A 21,201-nucleotide genomic window follows, 5' to 3' on the forward strand; every position below is an offset into this window, starting at 1 on the left:
AAAATGTCCGACAAAATCATTTCCGCTTAGAATGTAAACAAACCGGCAAAATGACAGGAGCAATTTGTGAAAAATGCTATAATAATAATTCTTGAAAAAAAAGAGACGTTCTTACCCTTCAAATACTTTTATTCCATATTTTGTTGCTTTTTATTTTGTATTTTTTGGGGTTTTGTTTTCAAGTAGAGTTTCTGTTTCATCCTCGGTTGGTTCAGCAACACGCTCCGCCAGTTTGTTTTTCTCTACTCATGGTCTATGAGCTGATAGCCTAGTAGTAGAGTAGCCAATCAGAGCATGCGATTGCTCATATCCAGTGAATGTGGATAGAATAAAAAAACATATCTACCTCGATTGCAAACAAACGGGTTAAAACTTAAATCACTTCACGGTGCTGCATTGAACCTCGATGCTTCATCTACAGCTCATGCAACACACTCTGAATCCCACCTCCTGCTGCACTACACACATCGGCCAATATATGCACTGGCAGCTGGCAGAATTAATTTTACTAAGCGGATTAATTAAATTGAATGGATGACAGACAATATTTTTACACTGAACACACAGATATGTGGAAATACTGAGAAAACTAAGCAAAATTAAGTTCAGCGCACTTGGTACATGTAGTCAACTCACAGGTAAACACATCTAATGAAAATATAGACCGTATCCAGACTCATAATGTCTTTTGCAATGCAATACTAAGACAAAACACAAAGCAAATGTGATGTGCTGTGTTATCATATATATATATATATATATATATATATATATATATATATATATATATATATATATGTTATTTACCAGCTGGGAGGTCCATATCGTGAAATACCATGACCGAAGTCTTGAAAGTACTGAGCGAGGCCCTCTGGGCCGAGGTCACGGTATTTCACCGTACGGACCGACCTTAAGCTGGTAAATAATATATTTATTTTTTTCTTGACCAAATTCTAACAGAAAACGAGAGCGCCCGAAAGGGAAAACCGAGCCGAGTCGCCATTTTGAATCCTCATTCACAGCTGTAATGCAAATTGCTTCCTCCTCGGTATACAAGTGCACTTCCATGGCAGGAAAAAAAAAACTACATTTTGCCGCCTATGTAGTCCCCTATTTATACAAAACTGAGTCATTCAGGATTCAGCCATGTTTTTGCTCGGCGTTAGCAACAGTTAGAGGTTTTTAGCTTTCTCCTGAAATGTTTTCTTTTATTTCTTCTTCCTCAGGGTAGTAAAACTTGCTTTCGCTGTGAACACTGTCGTTATCACTATCCATGCTGTAAAATTAATGCTATTCTCCTGAGAAATGCGAAAATAAATGTTGACAAAAATTGCTACTGTGTTTGTTGTTGTTGTGAACGAGCGAGTCGCCAGAGGTCTGTAACCGGGGTCCGTAACTGGGGTCCGTATTGTAGGATACAGACCTGCTTGCCAGCCAATCAGAGTGCAGGATTTGATGGAAACCGGACCACGAAAAAAAAACCTCATATATTCTATGGACATGAGTGTTTTACTGGGAAATACACCACTCGTATTTTTCATACGAGCTCCATCCAGAACACGGAGAACCAAAACCATGACATAAATCTCTATCAGTCACTTGTGAGGAAATCAATTAATTGTTTTGATAAATTTGGGTACTTTTTGTTTGTGAATGTGTCTATATAATAAAAAGAAAATCAAACTTTGGCTTGAAGATATGAGGTTTATCTTTTCCTGTTGAAAAACTCGTATTTTTCATACAAAATACATCTCGGATCTGAGTGATATATTTAAATAATATTGGCTGGCGTTGAGTAGTATATCAGATGTATTCCATTCAGCTAGCATGATACTGAATGAGCCAATATCATGCTAGCTGAATGGAATATATCTGACAGACCACAAAAAAAAAAGCCAGCCAATATTCTTATTATTATGATACATACACATTTGATGGCGCCTCCGGCGAACAAAGAAATGCTTCTGTGCATTCTCAGCAGAAAAATGTCTCACTGAATATTCACATCAGCTCCGACATGTGATGTTATGTTGTCTTGACAACCATGCAATATCGTAAACCATATTCAAAGCTCATTCTCCATTGGGTACAATCATGTAATGCACATAGGATAAGTGATATGCTAACAATATTGCATGCTATCGAACCAAATGAATGAAACCCGCTAGAAGGGAATAGAACATGTTTTTATTCCATCGAAAAAGTGTCCTGTATGTATAATAATAATTTCTGATATTTCATACCAATGATGTCACTTCCAGTGTTTTCCTGCTGACTAGACGCGCAACGTCAAAATGGCGAACCGGTTCAAAATTAAAATTCTTTTGGTTGACTTGCATTTTTTTTTTGTGGTTGTGTCCATATAATATAAAAACAACACTACACGGTGACGTGAAGATATTATATATATATATATATATATATATATATACATACACACACACACACACACACATCTCATTATCTCTAGCCGCTTTATCCTTCTACAGGGTCGCAGGCAAGCTGGAGCCTATCCCAGCTGACTACGGGCGAAAGGCGGGGTACACCCTGGACAAGTCGCCAGGTCATCACAGGGCTGACACATAGACACAGACAACCATTCACACTCCCATTCACACCTACGGTCAATTTAGAGTCACCAGTTAACCTAACCTGCATGTCTTTGGACTGTGGGGGAAACCGGAGCACCCGGAGGAAACCCACGCGGACACGGGGAGAACATGCAAACTCCACACAGAAAGGCCCTCGCCGGCCACGGGGCTCGAACCCAGACCTTCTTGCTGTGAGGCGACAGCGCTAACCACTACACCACCGTGCCGCCCCATTTATTCATTTATTCGTATTAATAAGCCTAATTAGCTAAGTAGCTCATAATACATTATTACATTACTTTAGCTACCACTTTTCTGCCCATATTTTTTCCAAAAGTTTTCCAAACATTGACAGCACGTGAAGAGTGATGATTATATGTCAAAATCCTAGTTAGACAAATGGAACTGTTGTTAGTTATCTGTGTACCTTATTATTAACTAAACTTCCCCTCTGATGCATCACTCAGTAGTTGTGATTTAACCGCTGACACCCCATTAACCTGAAGCTCAAAATACACAGAAATATCCATCAAATGTTTTCTTTAAATTTATTCTTGTTTACTAAGGGAAGATGCTGGTGCATGCAGGTTCGGAAGTGTTTCCCCTATCTCCCTTTCTGTCCTTCACTTGTTTTATTTCATGGTTATGCTACATTGAGTGCTCACTGTGCTTGTAGAGCATGGATCACAGCCCTAACAGGCTGGAGCACAGACGAATGTTTAATTCATGGTCAGACAGACGCCTGAATGGTGGAAGTGGGAGCAGCCTACAGGAAAGACACAGATAACTGTATGCTATGCTCAACATGCGAAGAATGAGAAGCAGTGACAGCACACTTTCTGCACAGTGAGGCAGAGAGAGAGAGAGAGAGAGAGAGGTGATGAATCCGCTCATCATCTTCTCTACGAAGTCTGCAGGAGCTCAGTCTCCCCAGCATGTTAAATAATGATCCGTGATGGTGTGTGAAAATGATATGCTTACATTCTGTAGTCACAAATAAAAAAGCTCTATATGTACATATACATACACCATAGCATCAGTGCAGCCTCTGGAATGAGTGCAATGTGGCAAAAATTTCATACAGTGTCTTGCAAAAGTATTCATCCCCCTTGGTGTTTGTCCTGTTTTGTTGCATTACAAGCTGGAATTAAAATGGATTTTTGGAGAGTTGGAACCACTTGATTTACACAACATGCCTACAAGTTTAAAGGTGCAAATTGTTGTTTTATTGTGACACAAACAATAATTAAAATGAAAAAAAAAAACAGAAATCTGGAGTGTGCATAAGTATTCATCCCCTTTAATATGAAAGCCCTAAATAAGAGCTGGTCCAACCAATTCACTTCATAAGTCACATAATTAGTTGATTAAGATCCACCTGTCTGCAATCAAAGTGTCACATGATCTGTCAGATGTCGTCTGTATAAATCAACCTGTTCTGGAAGGACCCTGACTCTGCAACACTACTAAGCAAGCAACATGAGAACCAAGGAGCCTCCAAACAGGTCAGAGACAAAGTTGTGGAGAAGTACAGATCAGGGTTGGGTTATAAAAAATATCCCAAACTTTGAATATCCCATGGAGCACCATTAAATCCATTATAGCAAAATGGAAAGAATATGGCACCACTACAAACCTGACAAGAGAAGGCCACTCACCAAAACTCACAGACCGGGCAAGGAGGGCATTAAAGAAGAAAGAATGAAAGCACAACTTTATTCATTACACACTTGTGAAATTCCTCTCTGCATTTAACCCATCTGAAGCAGTGAACGCACATGCACACACGTGAACAATGAGCACACACACATACCCAGAGCAGTGGGCAGCCATGCTAACAGCGCCCAGGGAGCAGTTGGGAGTTAGGTGCCTCGTTCAAGGGCACCCCAGCCCAAGGCCGTCCCATATTAACCTAACTGCATGTCTTTGGACTGTGGGGGAAACCAGAGCACCCGGAGGAAACCCACGCAGACACAGGGAGAACATGCAAACTCCACACAGAAAGGCCCTCGCTGGCCGCTGGGTTCGGACCCAGAACCTTCTTGCTGTGAGGCGACAGTGCTAACCACTACACCACCATGCCTAATCAGAGAGGCAGCAAAAACACCAAAGAGAACACTGAAGGAGCTGCAAAGATCCACAGTGGAGATGGGAGTATCTGTCCATAGGACCACTTTAAGCCATACACTCCACAGAGCAGGGCGTTATGGAAGAGTGGCCAGAAAAAAACTCATTGCTTCAGATAACACGTTTGCAGTTTGCCCAACAGCATGTGGCAGACTCCCCAAAAGCACAGAAGATGCTCTGGTCAAATGAGACTAAAATTGATCTTTTTAGCCCTCATGGGAAATGTTGTGTGTGGCGCAAACCCATCACCCTGAGAACACCATTCCTACAGTGAAGCATGGTGGTGGCAGCATTATGCTGTGGGGATGTTTTTCATCTGCAGGGACAGGAAAGTTGGTCAGGACTGAAGGAAAGATGGATGGCACTAAATACAGGGCAATTCTGGAGGAAAACCTGTTTGAGTCAGCCAAAGGTTTGAGACTGGGACGAAGGTTCACGTTCTAGCAGAACAATGACCCAAAACATACTGCTAAAGCTACACTGGAGTGGTTTAAAGGGAAACATTAAAATGTCGTGGAATGGCCTAGTCAAAGCCCAGACCTCAATCCAATTGAGAATCTGTGGCATAACAACTTGAAGATTGCTGTACACCAACACAACCCATCTAACTTGAAGGAGTTGGAGCAGTTTTGTCTTGAGGAATGGGCAAAAATCCCAGTGGCTAGATGCGCTAAGCTAATAGAGACATACCCCAAGAGACTTGCAGTTGTAATTGCAGCAAAAGGTAGCTCTACAAAGTATTGACTTGGGGGGGGGAATACCTATGCACACTTCAGATTTCTGTTTTTTCATCTCAATTATTATTTATTTTTTTCACAATTAAAAAAAAAAAAAAAATTGCACCTTTAAAGTTGTACGTAGGCATATTGTGCAAATCAAATGGTGCCAAAGCCCCAAAAATCCATTTTAATTCCAGCTTGTAATGCGACAAAACAGAACAAACACCGAGGGGGATGAATACTTTTGCAAGACACTGTATATACTGTACAATTTTACCGCAGCTTTAACTGCTTGCTGTACACCCTCTTCCCTTCAGTCTCACACACTTCAGTACAGTTGGGTTCTGGTCATCATGATGTTGGCAATTAATTGGTGTTTTTCTGATACACTGTTGGTTTGCTGCTGAAGGTTTCTGCCATTCCTCCTGATTCACAGCATTTCTTTTTCACCTGCTTGTTAACTATTTTTCTGTCATAGTGCTGATGTGCACAGTCACAACTCGGAGTGTTGGGCTGTCATCCTTAATTGGATGGAGAGATATGAACATTTGTTCTTAATGCCTCACAGCTTCTGCTGTTGTTGTATGTCTGTGTGCAGTCGTTAGTCTGGTACTCGTGATTCCTGTTGCTTGTTTGTTACAATATACAAAATTATGATATGTACAGGACACTTTTTCGATGGAATAAAAACATGGATTCTATTCCCTTCTCGCGGGTTCCATTCATTTGGTTCGATAGCATGCGACATTGTTACCGTACCATATCGTTTATTCTACGTGTATTACGTCACTCTATCCAATGGAGAATGAGTGTTGAATATGGTTTACGATATTGCATGTTTGTCAAGACAACATGTCACACGTCGGAGCTGATGTGAATATTCAATGAGAGAGTTATCTGCTGCGCATGCGCAGAAGCATTTCTTTGTTTGCCGGAGGCGCTCGCAGTAAACTCATCTTATCTCATTATCTCTAGCCGCTTTATCCTGTTCTACAGGGTCGCAGGCAAGCTGGAGCCTATCCCAGCTGACTATGGGCAAGAGGCGGGGTACACCCTGGACAAGTCGCCAGGTCATCACAGGGCTGACACATAGAGACACACAACCATTCACACCTACGGTCAATTTAGAGCCACCGATTAGCCTAACCTGCATGTCTTTGGGGGAAACCGGAGCACCCGGAGGAAACCCACGTGGACAACATGCAAACTCCGCACAGAAAGGCCCTCGCCGGCCGCTGAACTCGAACCCGGATCTTCTTGCTGTGAGGCGACAGTGCTAACCACTACACCACCGTGCCGCCCCATAAGATATGTATTACATGTAAAACTTTTGCACTAGCGAGCGACTGTGACAAATCTAGAATTGTTCCATCGAATGTGTATTATAATAATAATAATAATGGCTGGCTTTTTTTCATGGTATATCAGATATATTCCACATGATGTCATGGTACATCAGATATCTCATTATCTCTAGCCGCTTTATCCCGTTCTACAGGGTCGCAGGCGAGCTGGAGCCTATCCCCGCTGACTACGGGCGAAAGGCGGGGTACACCCTGGACAAGTCACCAGGTCATCACAGGGCTGACACATAGACACAGACAACCATTCACACTCAATTTAGAGTCACCAGTTAACCTAACCTGCATGTCTTTGGACTGTGGGGGAAACCGGAGCACCCGGAGGAAACCCACGCGGACAACATGAAAACTACACACAGAAAGGCCCTCGCCGGCCACGGGGCTCGAACCCGGACCTTCTTGCTGTGAGGCGACAGTGCTAACCACTACACCACCGTGCCACCCTGCATCAGATATATTCCATAATAATAATAATAATAATAGCTGGCTTTTTTTCATGGTATATCAGATATATTCCATTCGGCTATCATGATCTTGAAGTCATCTTCGACTCATTCAGTATCAAGCTAGCTGAATGGAATATATCGGATATACCATTCCACGCCAGCCAATATTAATTAAATAGTAAATGCCTGAATGGGCATGACTGGTCAAGGGTGTCTACATGAGCAGGTGGGATTAGTGGGATAACTTCCTTCAGATGTGGGCAGGACAGGAATTTATTTAAATAAATAATCCTTTTTTAAACTGCCCACCTGTTTTTATATATATGTCTGTATTTATATTACAAGCATTGAGCAGACGCTCTTATCTAGAGCAACGTCCAACAAGACCCTGACATGCCCACAGCCCAGTTGGGGTTAGGTGCCTTGCTCAAGGGCACTTCAGCCATTCCTGCTGGTCCAGGGAACCAAACCGGTGACCTTTTGGTCCCAAAGCAGCTTCTCTAACCTTTAGGCCATGGCTTCCCCATGTACCACTTCATATGTCCTACTGTACTTCAATGCACCTCCTTGTGGTGAGTGAGCCAACATCATCTGTGCATTATCAACTTTGGTCTTGATCTATGCTTCTTATTTCAAGGAGTATTTATGGTTTTATTAAAAAGTCACATTTTGGTGTTGTTTCACTCTAATTCACTGCTCCAGGAAAACCAGCCCGACACACCAGTTCAGTCCGCACTCATCATCGAAGACAAACCATAAACTAACCCAAGGAGGAAAAAAAAACCTGTGTAGGGCCAAAATTATTTATGAATCATAATAATTAACTGTCTGAGAGTGAATTTCCTCAGACCTACCTGCAGTGCGCTGTTGAGAAAGCAGCTGTTCTGGCCCGGCTCATTGCTCAGCCCTTTGCTGGGAGCGATGGAGTTCATGGTGCGCGGGCTAGAAATGCTCTGCAGCCCGCTGCTGCCAGACGCAAAGTAGTTCCGCTTCCACGACATGGATGCCGCCTCACTCCCGTCTCCGGTCACCACAAAGGCTGCTTCCTTCTCCAGCCAACGATGCAGGAGGAGGAAGGCATCCTGGGTGAGTGTACGTGATACAAGTGTGCGAGTTTATAGAAATGTATGGGAGTGTGACAGAAAGACAAGTTGAGAGAAGCCGGGATGTCGGTGTGGACTGGCTCCTATGTCACTCCCATGTGAGGGCGGTGTGTGTGTATCTAGAGCAGCACTGTGTATACCTCAGAGAGTAGAGGAGTTGCTAACGGGCGTTCACAGTACAATAACGTTCTCTTTCTGCTTTGAGGAGGAAGGATGCTAAAGAGGCTGTTTTTCTCACAAATTCCAAACTCGAATTAAAGTGACGTAAACCGCAACAAATGGCTTCGACTTTTCTCAGTGGCTTGATGGATCGTGTGGATGCCGTTGTTTCACTCTGATCCAGGACAGTATGTCTTCCATTAGCCAAGCCCGCGCACTCTTTAGCCTCTTCTCACCATCCAGGCTTGTGGCCGGAACGTCTTATTTCTGCTCAACCTGTGCTGAGAAAAAGAGAAAGGAAAAATGCAATAAGTCTATAGCACTCTCGTAAAATAAAACTGCATATAATCTTGGAAACAATGTACTATCCATATATTTTTATCACCGCACATTTTTTTTTTTTAACAACGAAACAAATTATCTCTCGCCACTCTCTACTCTTCTTCATCATCAGCGCGGCAGGATCCCAGCTATGGCCACACGATTAATTGTATTTTAATGGCAAATATAATTTCTGCCTTTCTCAATCAATTAGTTAAATATAGTCAACTGCAATATTGGTGAGCTTAGCTCGAGTTAGATAATTGGTTTTTATTGACTGTGGTACATTAAATCATGAGCTCCCTGTGAATATATTTTAAGTGTCTGACCAAATAGCATGCCCTGACAAATTTTCCTGTTGGTGCCTTTGAAACACAACACAAGACTGCAGAGAATTCTTTAATGCACAGAATTTTCTCCTGGAAAAAATATAAATCTGGTAAATCAAATGAATTTGAACAAACTGTCATCACTTAAAAATTCTCAGTTGGTTCTTGTCTAAGGCTGCACACATACAATAAAATCCATTTGGGCTGTTTCGCATTCATGGTTGTCTTTTTGATTAACACCAACTAACTCCTGCAACTAGGTCCAGTATATATACGTTACAGGTCAAAAAATTTCAACCTAGGTGATTTATTTTATTTTATTTAAATGTTTTTTTTGGACCTGGGTTAAAATTTTTAACCTAGTTCATAATTTCCAACCTCTGTAAAATGTTTGGATTATCTAAGATTCTTAGAAGGGATTTTCCATCACTTCTTTTGTCTCTCTTTCTTCCATCCACTTCCTACACCTACCTGGTATTTCCTTTCGTCTGTGGGTCTACCTATTCCTATCTACCTAATTAGCATTTTTTTAAATATCTTTTTTTTTAAACTGGGATTCAAACTTAGATCCTTCTGATGCCTAACCCAACACCTTAACCACTAGACCAGTGACAATTAATAATAGCAAAGTAATAATCAGTTCAATTTATATAGTGCCTTTCTCACACCCAAGGTCGCTTTACAATTGAGGGAGGGGACAACCAAAAGAGGGTCAGGATGTAATTCCAATGGCGTAGCTACCATAGTCCCACCAGGCGCATGAAGATAAATCAGCTGCCACGACTCCGCCAGGCAACGCCGCATGGAACACCACGCCACGGATCCACAAAGTGAACACAGAAGCACCGCCACACAGAGCGCCCATATGTCCCAAACCACCTGTGACGCCACCACCCAACATCGCTCGGAACACCACACCAAGCACAGAAGCACCACTGTACAGAGCACTGGGCAACCTTGATGTTAAAAAGAGCAATAAGCTCACTGCAGTCCATAGCGAGGACCACAAGCATCACCCATGGCGCACCAAGGCCTGAAGAGAACAGACGCCAAAACTGGGTCCGGAGCTAGGCCACAACCAGCGAACAAAACACTCAAAAAACAAACAAACATCAAACTACACAAAAAACAAAAAGGAAAAAGAAAAGGAAAAATGAAAAGTTCCAGCGAGAAGCGGCAGCCAAAACACACACAGCGTATTGTCAACCGGAAACAAAAAAAAATGATGATGGAAGGAGTGATATATATTTTGAATTTATTAAAGAGTCCAGTCTTATTACATCATCAAGTAGTTTAAAATACAAAATCTTCCCAAATCCTAACCCTAGATATAGTAACTCTCCCTAATACAAGTAGCAAATTATGAACCAGTCAGTGGTCGAAATACTTTTTTCCAGTGTTCTGCAATATTGCAGAACGTCAAAATTTTGTTCTGCAATTTGGAAATATTTTCTGCTAATACACAAGCCTCCATACTACACCCTTCTCAACCTAATAATGCCTATATTTACATCATATCTAGCTTTACAACTCATAGCATGACTGTAATTCTTTATTCTCTCACTCTATTTTTAATTTCAGTCTTCACAGATCCTTCTCTGCAGCAAAGTTATCATTCCATGATACCTCCACAGGCCTTTCATCCCCCTCGCCCTGACACTACGGGCTACTACAACTTGAAGTATACCAACTAATTCATAAATGTACTAGTTATCACACCCACACATCATCCTTCCACACAACATACTAATAAAGGTATCACCACAATAAAAAATAAAACACAACTGTTCTTCAAGAAACAAAACATTCATTTTCATGTTACACGTCATGTTACATTTTGTCAAGATTAAGTTTCTAGCTTGAACAATAGATTGTTACCCAAAATGTACTTCGTTCACAGTGTTTGCATCTGCAACCTGTAGTTTTAAATTGAAAGCAAGGTTTCAATTCTACACTCTGTTACAGCTTACGATGATGCAAATAATCGATGCCATTAAGGAATAAAACCCAACTGGCAAATGGAAAGACGGTTGGGTTCATTGTGTTTGCCTGGCTTCTAAACCGCAAGGTCATGAACTGAACTGAGAACTACGGCAGGGGCTTCACTGCTCTAAACTAACAACAGAGAACTGGGTACAAACTAATCATGGCAGAACTGAGAGCTACAGAACTGAACCTATGAGCTTTGTCTTACAGGGCAACTGTTTTACTCTGTGCTAGTCTGCACCACAGGCAAGACCGCACTAGTAAAAAAAATAGAACATGTACACAAAACATGTATTAGTGTAGCTTGGTATGAGAAAACAAAATATTCAAAAGTATCTATGAATAAAGGTAAAATACTGTTGCTGTCTTCGAAAGGGATATAATATCAGTATAATTTTGCATAATTCAACAATACAATATATACAGTGGGTCAAAAAAGTATTTAGTCAGCCACCAATTGTGCAAGTTCTCCCACTTAAAAAGATGAGAGAGGCCTGTAATTTTCATCATAGGTACACTTCAACTATGAGAGACAAAATGGGGGGAAAGAATCCAGGAAATCACATTGTAGGATTTTTAATGAATTAATTGGTAAATTCCTCGGTAAAATAAGTATTTGGTCACCTACAATCAAGCAAGATTTCTGGCTCTCACAGACCTGTAACAACTTCTTTAAGAGGCTCCTCTGTCCTCCACTTGTTACCTGTATTAATGGCACCTGTTTGAACTCGTTATCAGTATAAAAGACACCTGTCCACAACCTCAAACAGTCACACTCCAAACTCCACTATGGCCAAGACCAAAGAGCTGTCAAAGGACACCAGAAACAAAATTGTAGACCTGCACCAGGCTGGGAAGACTGAATCTGCAATAGGTAAGCAGCTTGGTGTGAAGAAATCAACTGTGGGATCAATTATTAGAAAATGGAAGACATACAAGACCACTGATAATCTCCCTCGATCTGGGGCTCCACGCAAGATCTCACCCCGTGGGGTCAAAATAATCACAAGAACGGTGAGCAAAAATCCCAGAACCACACGGGGGGACCTAGTGAATGACCTGCAGAGAGCTGGGACCAAAGTAACAAAGGCTACCATCAGTAACACACTACGCCGCCAGGGACTCAAATCCTGCAGTGCCAGACGTGTCCCCCTGCTTAAGCCAGTACATGTCCAGGCCCGTCTGAAATTTGCTAGAGAGCATTTGGATGATCCAGAAGAGGACTGGGAGAATGTCATATGGTCAGATGAAACCAAAATAGAACTTTTTGGTAAAAACTCAACTTGTCGTGTTTGGAGGAGAGAGAATGCTGAGTTGCATCCAAAGAACACCATACCTACTGTGAAGCATGGGGGTGGAAACATCATGCTTTGGGGCTGTTTTTCTGCAAAGGGACCAGGACGACTGATCCGTGTAAAGGAAAGAATGAATGGGGCCATGTATCGTGAGATTTTGAGTGAAAACCTCCTTCCATCAGCAAGGGCATTGAAGATGAAACATGGCTGGGTCTTTCAGCATGACAATGATCCCAAACACACCGCCCGGGCAACGAAGGAGTGGCTTCGTAAGAAGCATTTCAAGGTCCTGGAGTGGCCTAGCCAGTCTCCAGATCTCAACCCCATAGAAAATCTTTGGAGGGAGTTGAAAGTCCGTGTTGCCCAGCGACAGCCCCAAAACATCACTGCTCTAGAGGAGATCTGCATGGAGGAATGGGCCAAAATACCAGCAACAGTGTGTGAAAACCTTGTGAAGACTTACAGAAAACGTTTGACCTCTGTCATTGCCAACAAAGGGTATATAACAAAGTATTGAGATGAACTTTTGTTATTGACCAAATACTTATTTTCCACCATAATTTGCAAATCAATTCTTTAAAAATCAGACAATGTGATTTTCTGGATTTTTTTTCTCATTTTGTCTCTCATAGTTGAGGTATACCTATGATGAAAATTACAGGCCTCTCTCATCTTTTTAAGTGGGAGAACTTGCACAGTTGGTGACTGACTAAATACTTTTTTGCCCCTTGTACAAACCTATACAATTTACCAAAATATATGTATGCAAGATAAGAACTAGTCAGAGTCTTCGCTTTCTGAACCAGATGTGTCAGTGAATGCAATCTGCCGTCTTCGTGGGCCATACGGCTTTGTTGAAGGCCTCCTCTTGCCCCGAAGAAACAATCCTCTTCTTGGGAGCCATGTTTGTTGTGCCACATTGAATTCTGGGAGATGCACAGTGGAAACTGCCGAACACTGCCGAGGTAGTTGTCGGGTCCTCCCGGCGGGTATTAAAAGTGACGAAATCTTACATTGGAAAATGGAAACTGCCCTTATTTGGTTGTCGTCGCCTTTTGTCGGTATTATGTAAATATTGCTCAACTTTGACCTGGAAAACACCGTCAGGTTCGCGCGGCACAGGTTTCAGTTTATTTACAGCGCTGCTAGTTTGCTAAATTGAGAACCATTGAATCCCGAGCCTGATTTTTTCATTTTGCAAAATTGCAGGTTGTTTAATTTTTCTTCTGCAATCTTGAAAATTGTTCTGCAAAATACAGACTGCAAACGGGTATTTCGAACACCGACCAGGTTAAAAATTCTAACCTAGGTTGAAAAATTCCACCTGACCTACAATTCTGACCCGTAACATCTATGCTGGAGTTTCTTATACCTTATATGGTACTGTGGTGTAGTGGTTAGCATGGTTGCCTCACAGCAAGAAGGTTCTGGGCTCGAACTCAGCGGCTGGCGAGGGCCTTTCTGTGTGAAGTTTGCATGTTCTCCCTGTGTCTGTTGCCCCTTTTCCACCAAAGCAGTTCCAGGGCTGGTTCGGCGCCAGTGCTTAGTTTGGAACTGGGTTTTCTGTTTCCACTGACAAAGAACTGGCTCTGGGGCCAGAAAAAACGATTCCAGGCTAGCACCAACTCTCTGGTGGGCCAGAGGAAAGAACCGCTTATGTCAGCAGGGGGGCGGAGTTGTTAAAACCAACAACAATAACAAGACCGCGAAAGATCGCCATTTTTAAGCGACGAGAAGCAGCAGCAGCTGTACAAACGCGAAGTCATCCATTATTATTATTGTTGCTGCTGCTTCTTCCGTGTTGTTTTTGCTTTGATATTTGCGCCAAGGTTTATGTAAACGTAGCGCCGTAACTTCCGTATACAGCGGCGTAATGACGTATACAGCGACGTAACTGACGTATACAGCGACGTAACTGACGTATACAGCAACGTAATGACGTGGCTCCGCTTAGCACCGCGAGCGATGGAAAAGCAAACTGGTTCTCAGCTGGCTCGCAAGTTGAACAAGTTGTGAACCAGCACCAGCACTGGCTCCGAATCAGCCCTGGAATTGATTTGGTGGAAAAGGGGTATGTGTGGGTTTCCTCCGGGTGCTCCGGTTTCCCCCACAATCCAAAGACATGCAGTTAGGTTGATGTGGGGTGGCCTTGGGCTGAGGTGCCCTTGAGCAAGGTACCGAACCCCTGACTGCTCCCCGGGTGCTCTAGTGTGGCTGCCCACTGTTCTGAGTGTGTGCGTGTGTTCACTGCTTCAGATGGGTTAAATGCAGAGGATGAATTTCACTGTGCTTGAAGTGTGCATGTGACGAATAAAGGTTTTCTTCTTTTTATTTTACAGGGACACACCAGTCCGACCTACAGCAGTGTAATGTCTCTTATAAATGTACTTCTAAGAGTCAAATGCGGCTCAGTTTTGACCTTGTGGTCATTTCATTTAATTCTACTTTAATTATTACACTTAGATTTTACTGGTTAAATTCAGAATTGCTTTTTTTTTTTTCCACTAACTAGATTTTACTTTGGGCTGTATACAGTACTTTCATTCAGAATAGAAAGATACTTAACTGGAAGTTACTTTTTTTGTAAACTAAGCATCTCTAACAGTATTCTTTATCCATCAAAAATGTCCTCTCTGGAAAACATTCACCATATGATGAGGTTGCAAATTATTTTTTTAAAGAAAAGAAAATATATGTCTCTTCTGAAGCAGAATACTCCGTTGTTGCCAGGTTTGTAGTACTCGAGTCCAACTTGTGCCCTAATTTTAAAGACTCGTGACTCGACTCGAACTTGAGCACTGATGACTCGGACTTGGACTCGAACTCGTGCATTAACTGCATCGTAAATTGGAGACGGGGACTCGGATTTTTTCTTTATTTTTTGTAACATGCCATAATAATTTGGCCTAAGATATTTATATCTACATTAATTTTGTACTAATTTTGTGCAAGAGTGTCACACCTGCGCACCTTGGCGCATGCACCAGATAGACTCTTGGGTGCACTGCGGACAGCGCACGCGCCAAGCGGACTCTCACGAGTGCGCCGTAAACAACTTGCACCTGCACAGGATTAAGGCACAATCAGCACGCCTATATAAAAACTGAAAACACACTTACTTTGCGAAGTATTTAGTTGGGTTGCTGACACATTACCGAGCCTTAATTCCTTGTTTGGTTTCCTGATCCCTGAGTTCCTCTTTCACGTCTTTGATTCTGACGAGTCTACGATAGCCTGTTTGTGCCTCGCTTGACCTATTGCCTGTTTCACGATTTTGTCTGCCATTCTGGATTGCTTACCTGTCTTCACTTGTATTGATGAACACACTTTCTGCACTTACATCCGTCTCCCAACCATCTCTGGCAGAATATTTCACACTCCCTGATAAAGAGAATGCACATTCACCTGTTCTTACATCATATTCAGGAACAAACTAAAGTTAATGGCGCTGAAACAGCCGCCATTAAATGGTGCGGCTGGAGTCTTGGACTCGACTCGGATCAATAGTGGAATCGACTTGACTCGAAATTTTTTTTAATGACTTGGACTTGAACACTGGGGACTCGAGACTGGACTCGGACTCGAGGTTTAGTGACTCGACCACAACACTGGTTGTTGCACATTAAAAAACAGGGCTTGAAACAGATGTGAGACACAATTGCAGCAGAGCTTCACATGTGGTTGAAATGTAAGTCCATCAAAAAGCATCCTCTCTGGAAAACCACAAGATTTCATCACCACTTCAGTTGTTATTACAGTTACCACCACAGTTACCAAACAGCCAAAACATCGCTGCACAGGACTTGAAAATTTGTACTTAAAATCACATGCATTTCGACAGTTTTTCACTTTGTACACCTTACTCACTCTTGTGGACTTTAACAAAGTGGGTCAGTTTTATAAAAATGCACTATATGCCGTCTTCTCACCATAAGTAACACGCCCAGTATCTAACCTGTAGCTCTGAAATTTTACGCAGTTAAGGTCCATCTCAGAAAGTCATCTTTGGCAGCAGAGAAACAAAAATCTGAGGTTTGATTTTAGGACTTTTGTGGGCCCGGAAAGTATACCCTGATTGTGAAACAGCCCAATTATTGTGCTTCATCATGAGGAAAACCTAAGATCATTCAACATACTGTAAGACACAAACGGTTGTTGACCTGTGCGAGTCATGTAATGGATATTCCAAACACACAAGCAGTTTGAGAAAACAATCACAATCAGGACAAAAATGAGAAAAGTATCTAAAGTCAGTTGAAATTGCCAGGAACGGTGTTAAATGGTGAACGAACATTCACTGTCACCTGCACATTCATGCAATTATCCAATGAGCTAAAGACACAGCTACAGCACAATGCAGAACATCATGCAATTCAAGAGCTTCAGTTAATGTTCACATCAAACATTAACGTGATCTCAGTGGCTTTGACCATGGTATGGTTGCTGCTCACAGATGAGCGTGTTTGATTATTTACGAAACTGCTGATCTCCTGAGATTTCACACACAACAGTCTCCAGAGTTTAGGCAGAATGCTGCATAAAAAAAAAAAAACATCTACTGACAGGCAGTTCTGGAGGTGGAAATGCCTTGCTGATAAGAAAGTTCAGAGGAAGGTTATTAAAAAAAAGCCAGACCAGTTCGAGCTGACAGAAAAGCTACAGTAACTCAAATAACAACTCTTCATAACCATGATGAGCAGAAAAGCATCTCAGAAAGCACAATATATAAATATCAAACCTTTAGGCAGATGGGCTCCAACAGCAGAAGACCACATCATGTCCTGCTCCTGTCAGCCAAGAACAGAAATCCGAGGCTACAGTGAGCACAGACTCACCAAAACGTTACCGTGGAAAATACAAGCTTCAGCTAATCAAAGCCTGTACATTTTATTCACTCATTTACATATTGTTTTTCTTTCCTCTCATTCTACATGAAGGGTGACAATATTTCTGGAACCGACCATGTTTAGTATTTTAAAAATACATTCAGGTAATTCTCTAAAGAAAAGTCTTTCAGATAGAATAGACATATTTTTAAGAATGCCAGTTTATAATATACAGTATAAAAGGAAATCAAGTGGTACAGTGCATCAAAACTATTGGCACCCATTTATTTATTTTATGATGCAGTTATAAGATCCATTTACAGCCAAGCTATAACATCCTGGCAGAGGCAACCAGTACTGGGGTTAAAAGATCCTGGTTTTCGCTGAATTTATGATGCCATCCATCTTCATTACACCCCAAATAATCAATTATTCATCATCCCATACTATTTATCATATAAGAGCTCAAACACAATGGAGTATCAATATTGTGCAGTCCCAACACTCTGAGAATGAGAGAGAAAGGGAGGGAGAGAATACTGCAAAGCTGCAGATATCCGATGTGTTCTTGCAGTCTGAGCTTGCCTCATGTGTTTGGGCTACAGTTCGAGTAGTGTGTGAAGGGCAGGGCAACTCTATAGATGCTCCAGTGAGAAGTCAAGCATGTGAAGCCAAAGTGTTACAGATACGAGTCAGGTGTTGCACTGGGTTACGCACAGAACTCTTCCCTCTCTCCTTCCACTTTTTGTGGGGTTTTTTTAAAGAAAGCTGGCGTGCTAACACATCGATGAAATGTGTATACTCACTATAATCAAGGTTTTTAGACATTACCAAAGATCAGATGGACTACCAGTACCTAGAAATATTGTTAAAAAAATGTAAGAACAAACAGTCCACTGACTTTAATGATAATCAATATGTCACTGATAAAAAAGGTCATTGAGGGCATTGCTAAGCCATTAATATACATCTGTAATTTATCATTTCAAACCGGTTCATCTCATCTCATCTCATCTCATCTCATTATCTCTAGCCGCTTTATCCTGTTCTACAGGGTCGCAGGCAAGCTGGAGCCTATCCCAGCTGACTACGGGCGAAAGGCGGGGTACACCCTGGACAAGTCGCCAGGTCATCACAGGGCTGACACATAGACACAGACAACCATTCACACTCACATTCACACCTACGGTCAATTTAGAGTCACCAGTTAACCTAACCTGCATGTCTTTCGGACCCGGCGCCGTGGGGGGGGCGAAAGGGGGCGTCGCCCCCTCGTGGCTACAGCCCCGCCCCCTCAACGGAGACTCAGATCACTTAATTGTTTTCTTATGAAAATATAATGTATTACAGACGTATTAATAATTTGCATTTTCAAATACGAAATATTAAGTGGTTGCGCATTGCACAAAAATACATTTCACATAAATCACTACTAAAACTGGCACGGTAGAACAAATCTGATTGGTTGTTATGACACTTACAAGTGCACTGTCTCTGCAGTATCCTGTAATATGCAGTCAAGTTTACGGGAGTAGTCTTTCCCCCACCGAATTAAACGAATTCAATCACAATATTGTGAATCCATTTTCTTTCTTTGTAGGCTAAGTTTATCTTCGTTTATGTTGGTGTATGTGTTCATATATGGTCTGCTTTGTGCGCAAATAGCGTAAGAATATGTGTCGTTGACGTCACCCCCCATGCAGCGGGGGTGAAAATTCATTACTTCAGAGTGTTTTGTCCCCTACACGCCTAAACTGGGATCGCGGATTAAGTGGTTAGCGTTGACTCGGTGCGAGTCAGGAAGGCTATTACTGGTGCAGCCGCAGGGTCTGTTGATTTTTTTAAATTATGATTTTGGCCGCGGGCGGCACGGTGGTGTAGTGGTTAGCGCTGTCGCCTCACAGCAAGAAGGTCCTGGGTTCGAACCCCGGGTCCGGCGAGGGCCTTTCTGTGTGGAGTTTGCATGTTCTCCCCGTGTCCGCATGGGTTTCCTCCAAAGACATGCAGGTTAGGTTAACTGGTGACTCTAAATTGACCGTAGGTGTGAATGTGAGTGTGAATGGTTGTCTGTGTCTATGTGTCAGCCCTGTGATGACCTGGCGACTTGTCCAGGGTGTACCCCGCCTTTCGCCCGTAGTCAGCTGGGATAGGCTCCAGCTTGCCTGCGACCCTGTAGAAGGATAAAGTGGCTAGAGATAATGAGATGAGATGAGATTTTGGCCGCCGAGCCAAGTACCTTAGACTTGCATTGACGTTTTGTTTTCATGCAGCGGAGCTATTTGTATGTATTTTAAATTTAAAGGACTTGCCTGTAGGTTTGTGTGTGTTGTTTTATGTTTGGCATCTTTCCAGTTGTAATGCGTCTGTGAGAAAATTGGAGGGGAGGGTTAACAGGTGGGCACGGGAGTTGATAAAGCGCAACTGCCCTGGTAATATGTCACATGATTTTCCCGTACTAAAGCAACCTTCGGGGCCGTGGTTTTGTGGTTGGCGCAGTTAATTGTTTGAAACACGTTGTTAGACCGCCATCACTACTACACACTATATGAAAAATATTTGCCCCCTTGCTATTTCTAATTGCCCCCTTAGTAAACTGTTCCTGGCGCCAGGCCTGATGTCTTTGGACTGTGGGGGAAACCAGAGCACCCGGAGGAAACCCACATGGACACGGGGAGAACATGCGAACTCCGCACAGAAAGGCCCTTGCCGGCCACGGGGCTCGAACCCGGACCTTCTTGTTGTGAGGCGACAGCGCTAACCACTACACCACCATGCCGCCCCTGAACCGGTTCATTTCCAAATAAAATGAAAATAGCTAAAGTTATACCTCTGTTCAAGGCTGGAAACAAACATAATTTCACAAACTATAGACCTGTCTCCTTGCTCCCACAATTCGCAAAAATACTGGAAAAACTCTTCAACAACAGATTGGACACATTTTTAGAAAAACACAAAATTCTTGCAGAGAATCAGTATGGGTTTAGGTCAAACAGATCAACATCAATGGCAATAATAGAGGCAATGGAAGAAATCACAAATGCTCTAGATAGCAAGCAATATGCTATTGGAGTATTTATTGATTTAAAAAAAGCTTTTGACACAATCAACCATGAAATATTAATCAAGAAACTGGAAAGATATGGTATCAGGGGAATAGTGCTGGATTGGGTGAAAAGTTATTTAAGTGGGCGACAGCAGTTTGTGAAATTGGGTGACTGTTTCTTCATGTTTGGACATTGCTTGTGGGGTCCCCCAGGGGTCTGTGTTGGGCCCTAAGATTTTCATTTTGTACATGAATGATATATGTAAAGTCACTAAGGTATTACATTTTGTGTTGTTTGCTGATGACACAAATATTTTCTATCCTGGGGATAACTTACAAAAATTACAGAAGGACATCACTATAGAAATGAACAAACTAAAAAAATGGTTCGATAGTGTTAGGGTTCACCCAGTCGGAAATGGTCAACTTACTTCTCGGGACCCCCGTCCTCGTACCACCTGCAGAATTCTGGGACGGAACACCGCAAAAAAACAGAGAACCAGAGATCGGTTTCACTGCTGTTTATTCACAGTTTTCTCGCCAAAGATGAAATATTACAAACACCTTTTATAACAAATTATAATCTCTCTAAACGGCTATTGTGTCTGTCGAATGTGTGTGTGTGTTTGTATGTGACCTCAGAGAGGGGTGTGTGTGTGTGTGTGTGTGTGTGTGTCTATGGGAGGGTGTAAGTGACATCATTTTGATATCTGTGTCTATTTGTGTGTGTGTGTGTGTGTGTGTGTGTGTGTGTGTGTGTGTGTGTGTGTGCAGGTCACATTTTAATTACATCACTGTTCTGATGGAATGTTCAGATGTATGTGTGTGTGCTTGACTTGCGAGCAAGTGAGCAGCTTGATCTTGGGGCAGGTCAAATAATCTCCATCAGTGTGTG

The 21,201-nt window shown here is 42.3% G+C and overlaps 1 protein-coding gene across 6 annotated transcripts in view; it reads right to left on the minus strand.

The window, feature by feature from the left end:
* usp54b (ubiquitin specific peptidase 54b) overlaps window positions 1–21,201 on the minus strand; it is a 362,268-nt gene that overhangs the window by 228,786 nt on the left and 112,281 nt on the right. For 3 of the 6 annotated variants that reach the window (XM_060940226.1, XM_060940225.1, XM_060940228.1), the window contains one exon: window positions 8,099–8,787. The exons of 2 other annotated variants lie outside the window; for them this stretch is intronic. In XM_060940226.1, coding sequence (XP_060796209.1) covers window positions 8,099–8,245 — 147 coding nt within the window. In that variant the 5' untranslated portion in view covers window positions 8,246–8,787. The remainder of the gene's footprint in view (window positions 1–8,098; window positions 8,788–21,201) is intronic. One more of the 6 variants, XM_060940227.1, reaches the window with a different exon arrangement.

This window comes from Neoarius graeffei, chromosome 14 (genome assembly GCF_027579695.1).
Source record: "Neoarius graeffei isolate fNeoGra1 chromosome 14, fNeoGra1.pri, whole genome shotgun sequence".
In the NCBI taxonomy this organism is placed as follows: Eukaryota; Metazoa; Chordata; class Actinopteri; order Siluriformes; family Ariidae; genus Neoarius; species Neoarius graeffei.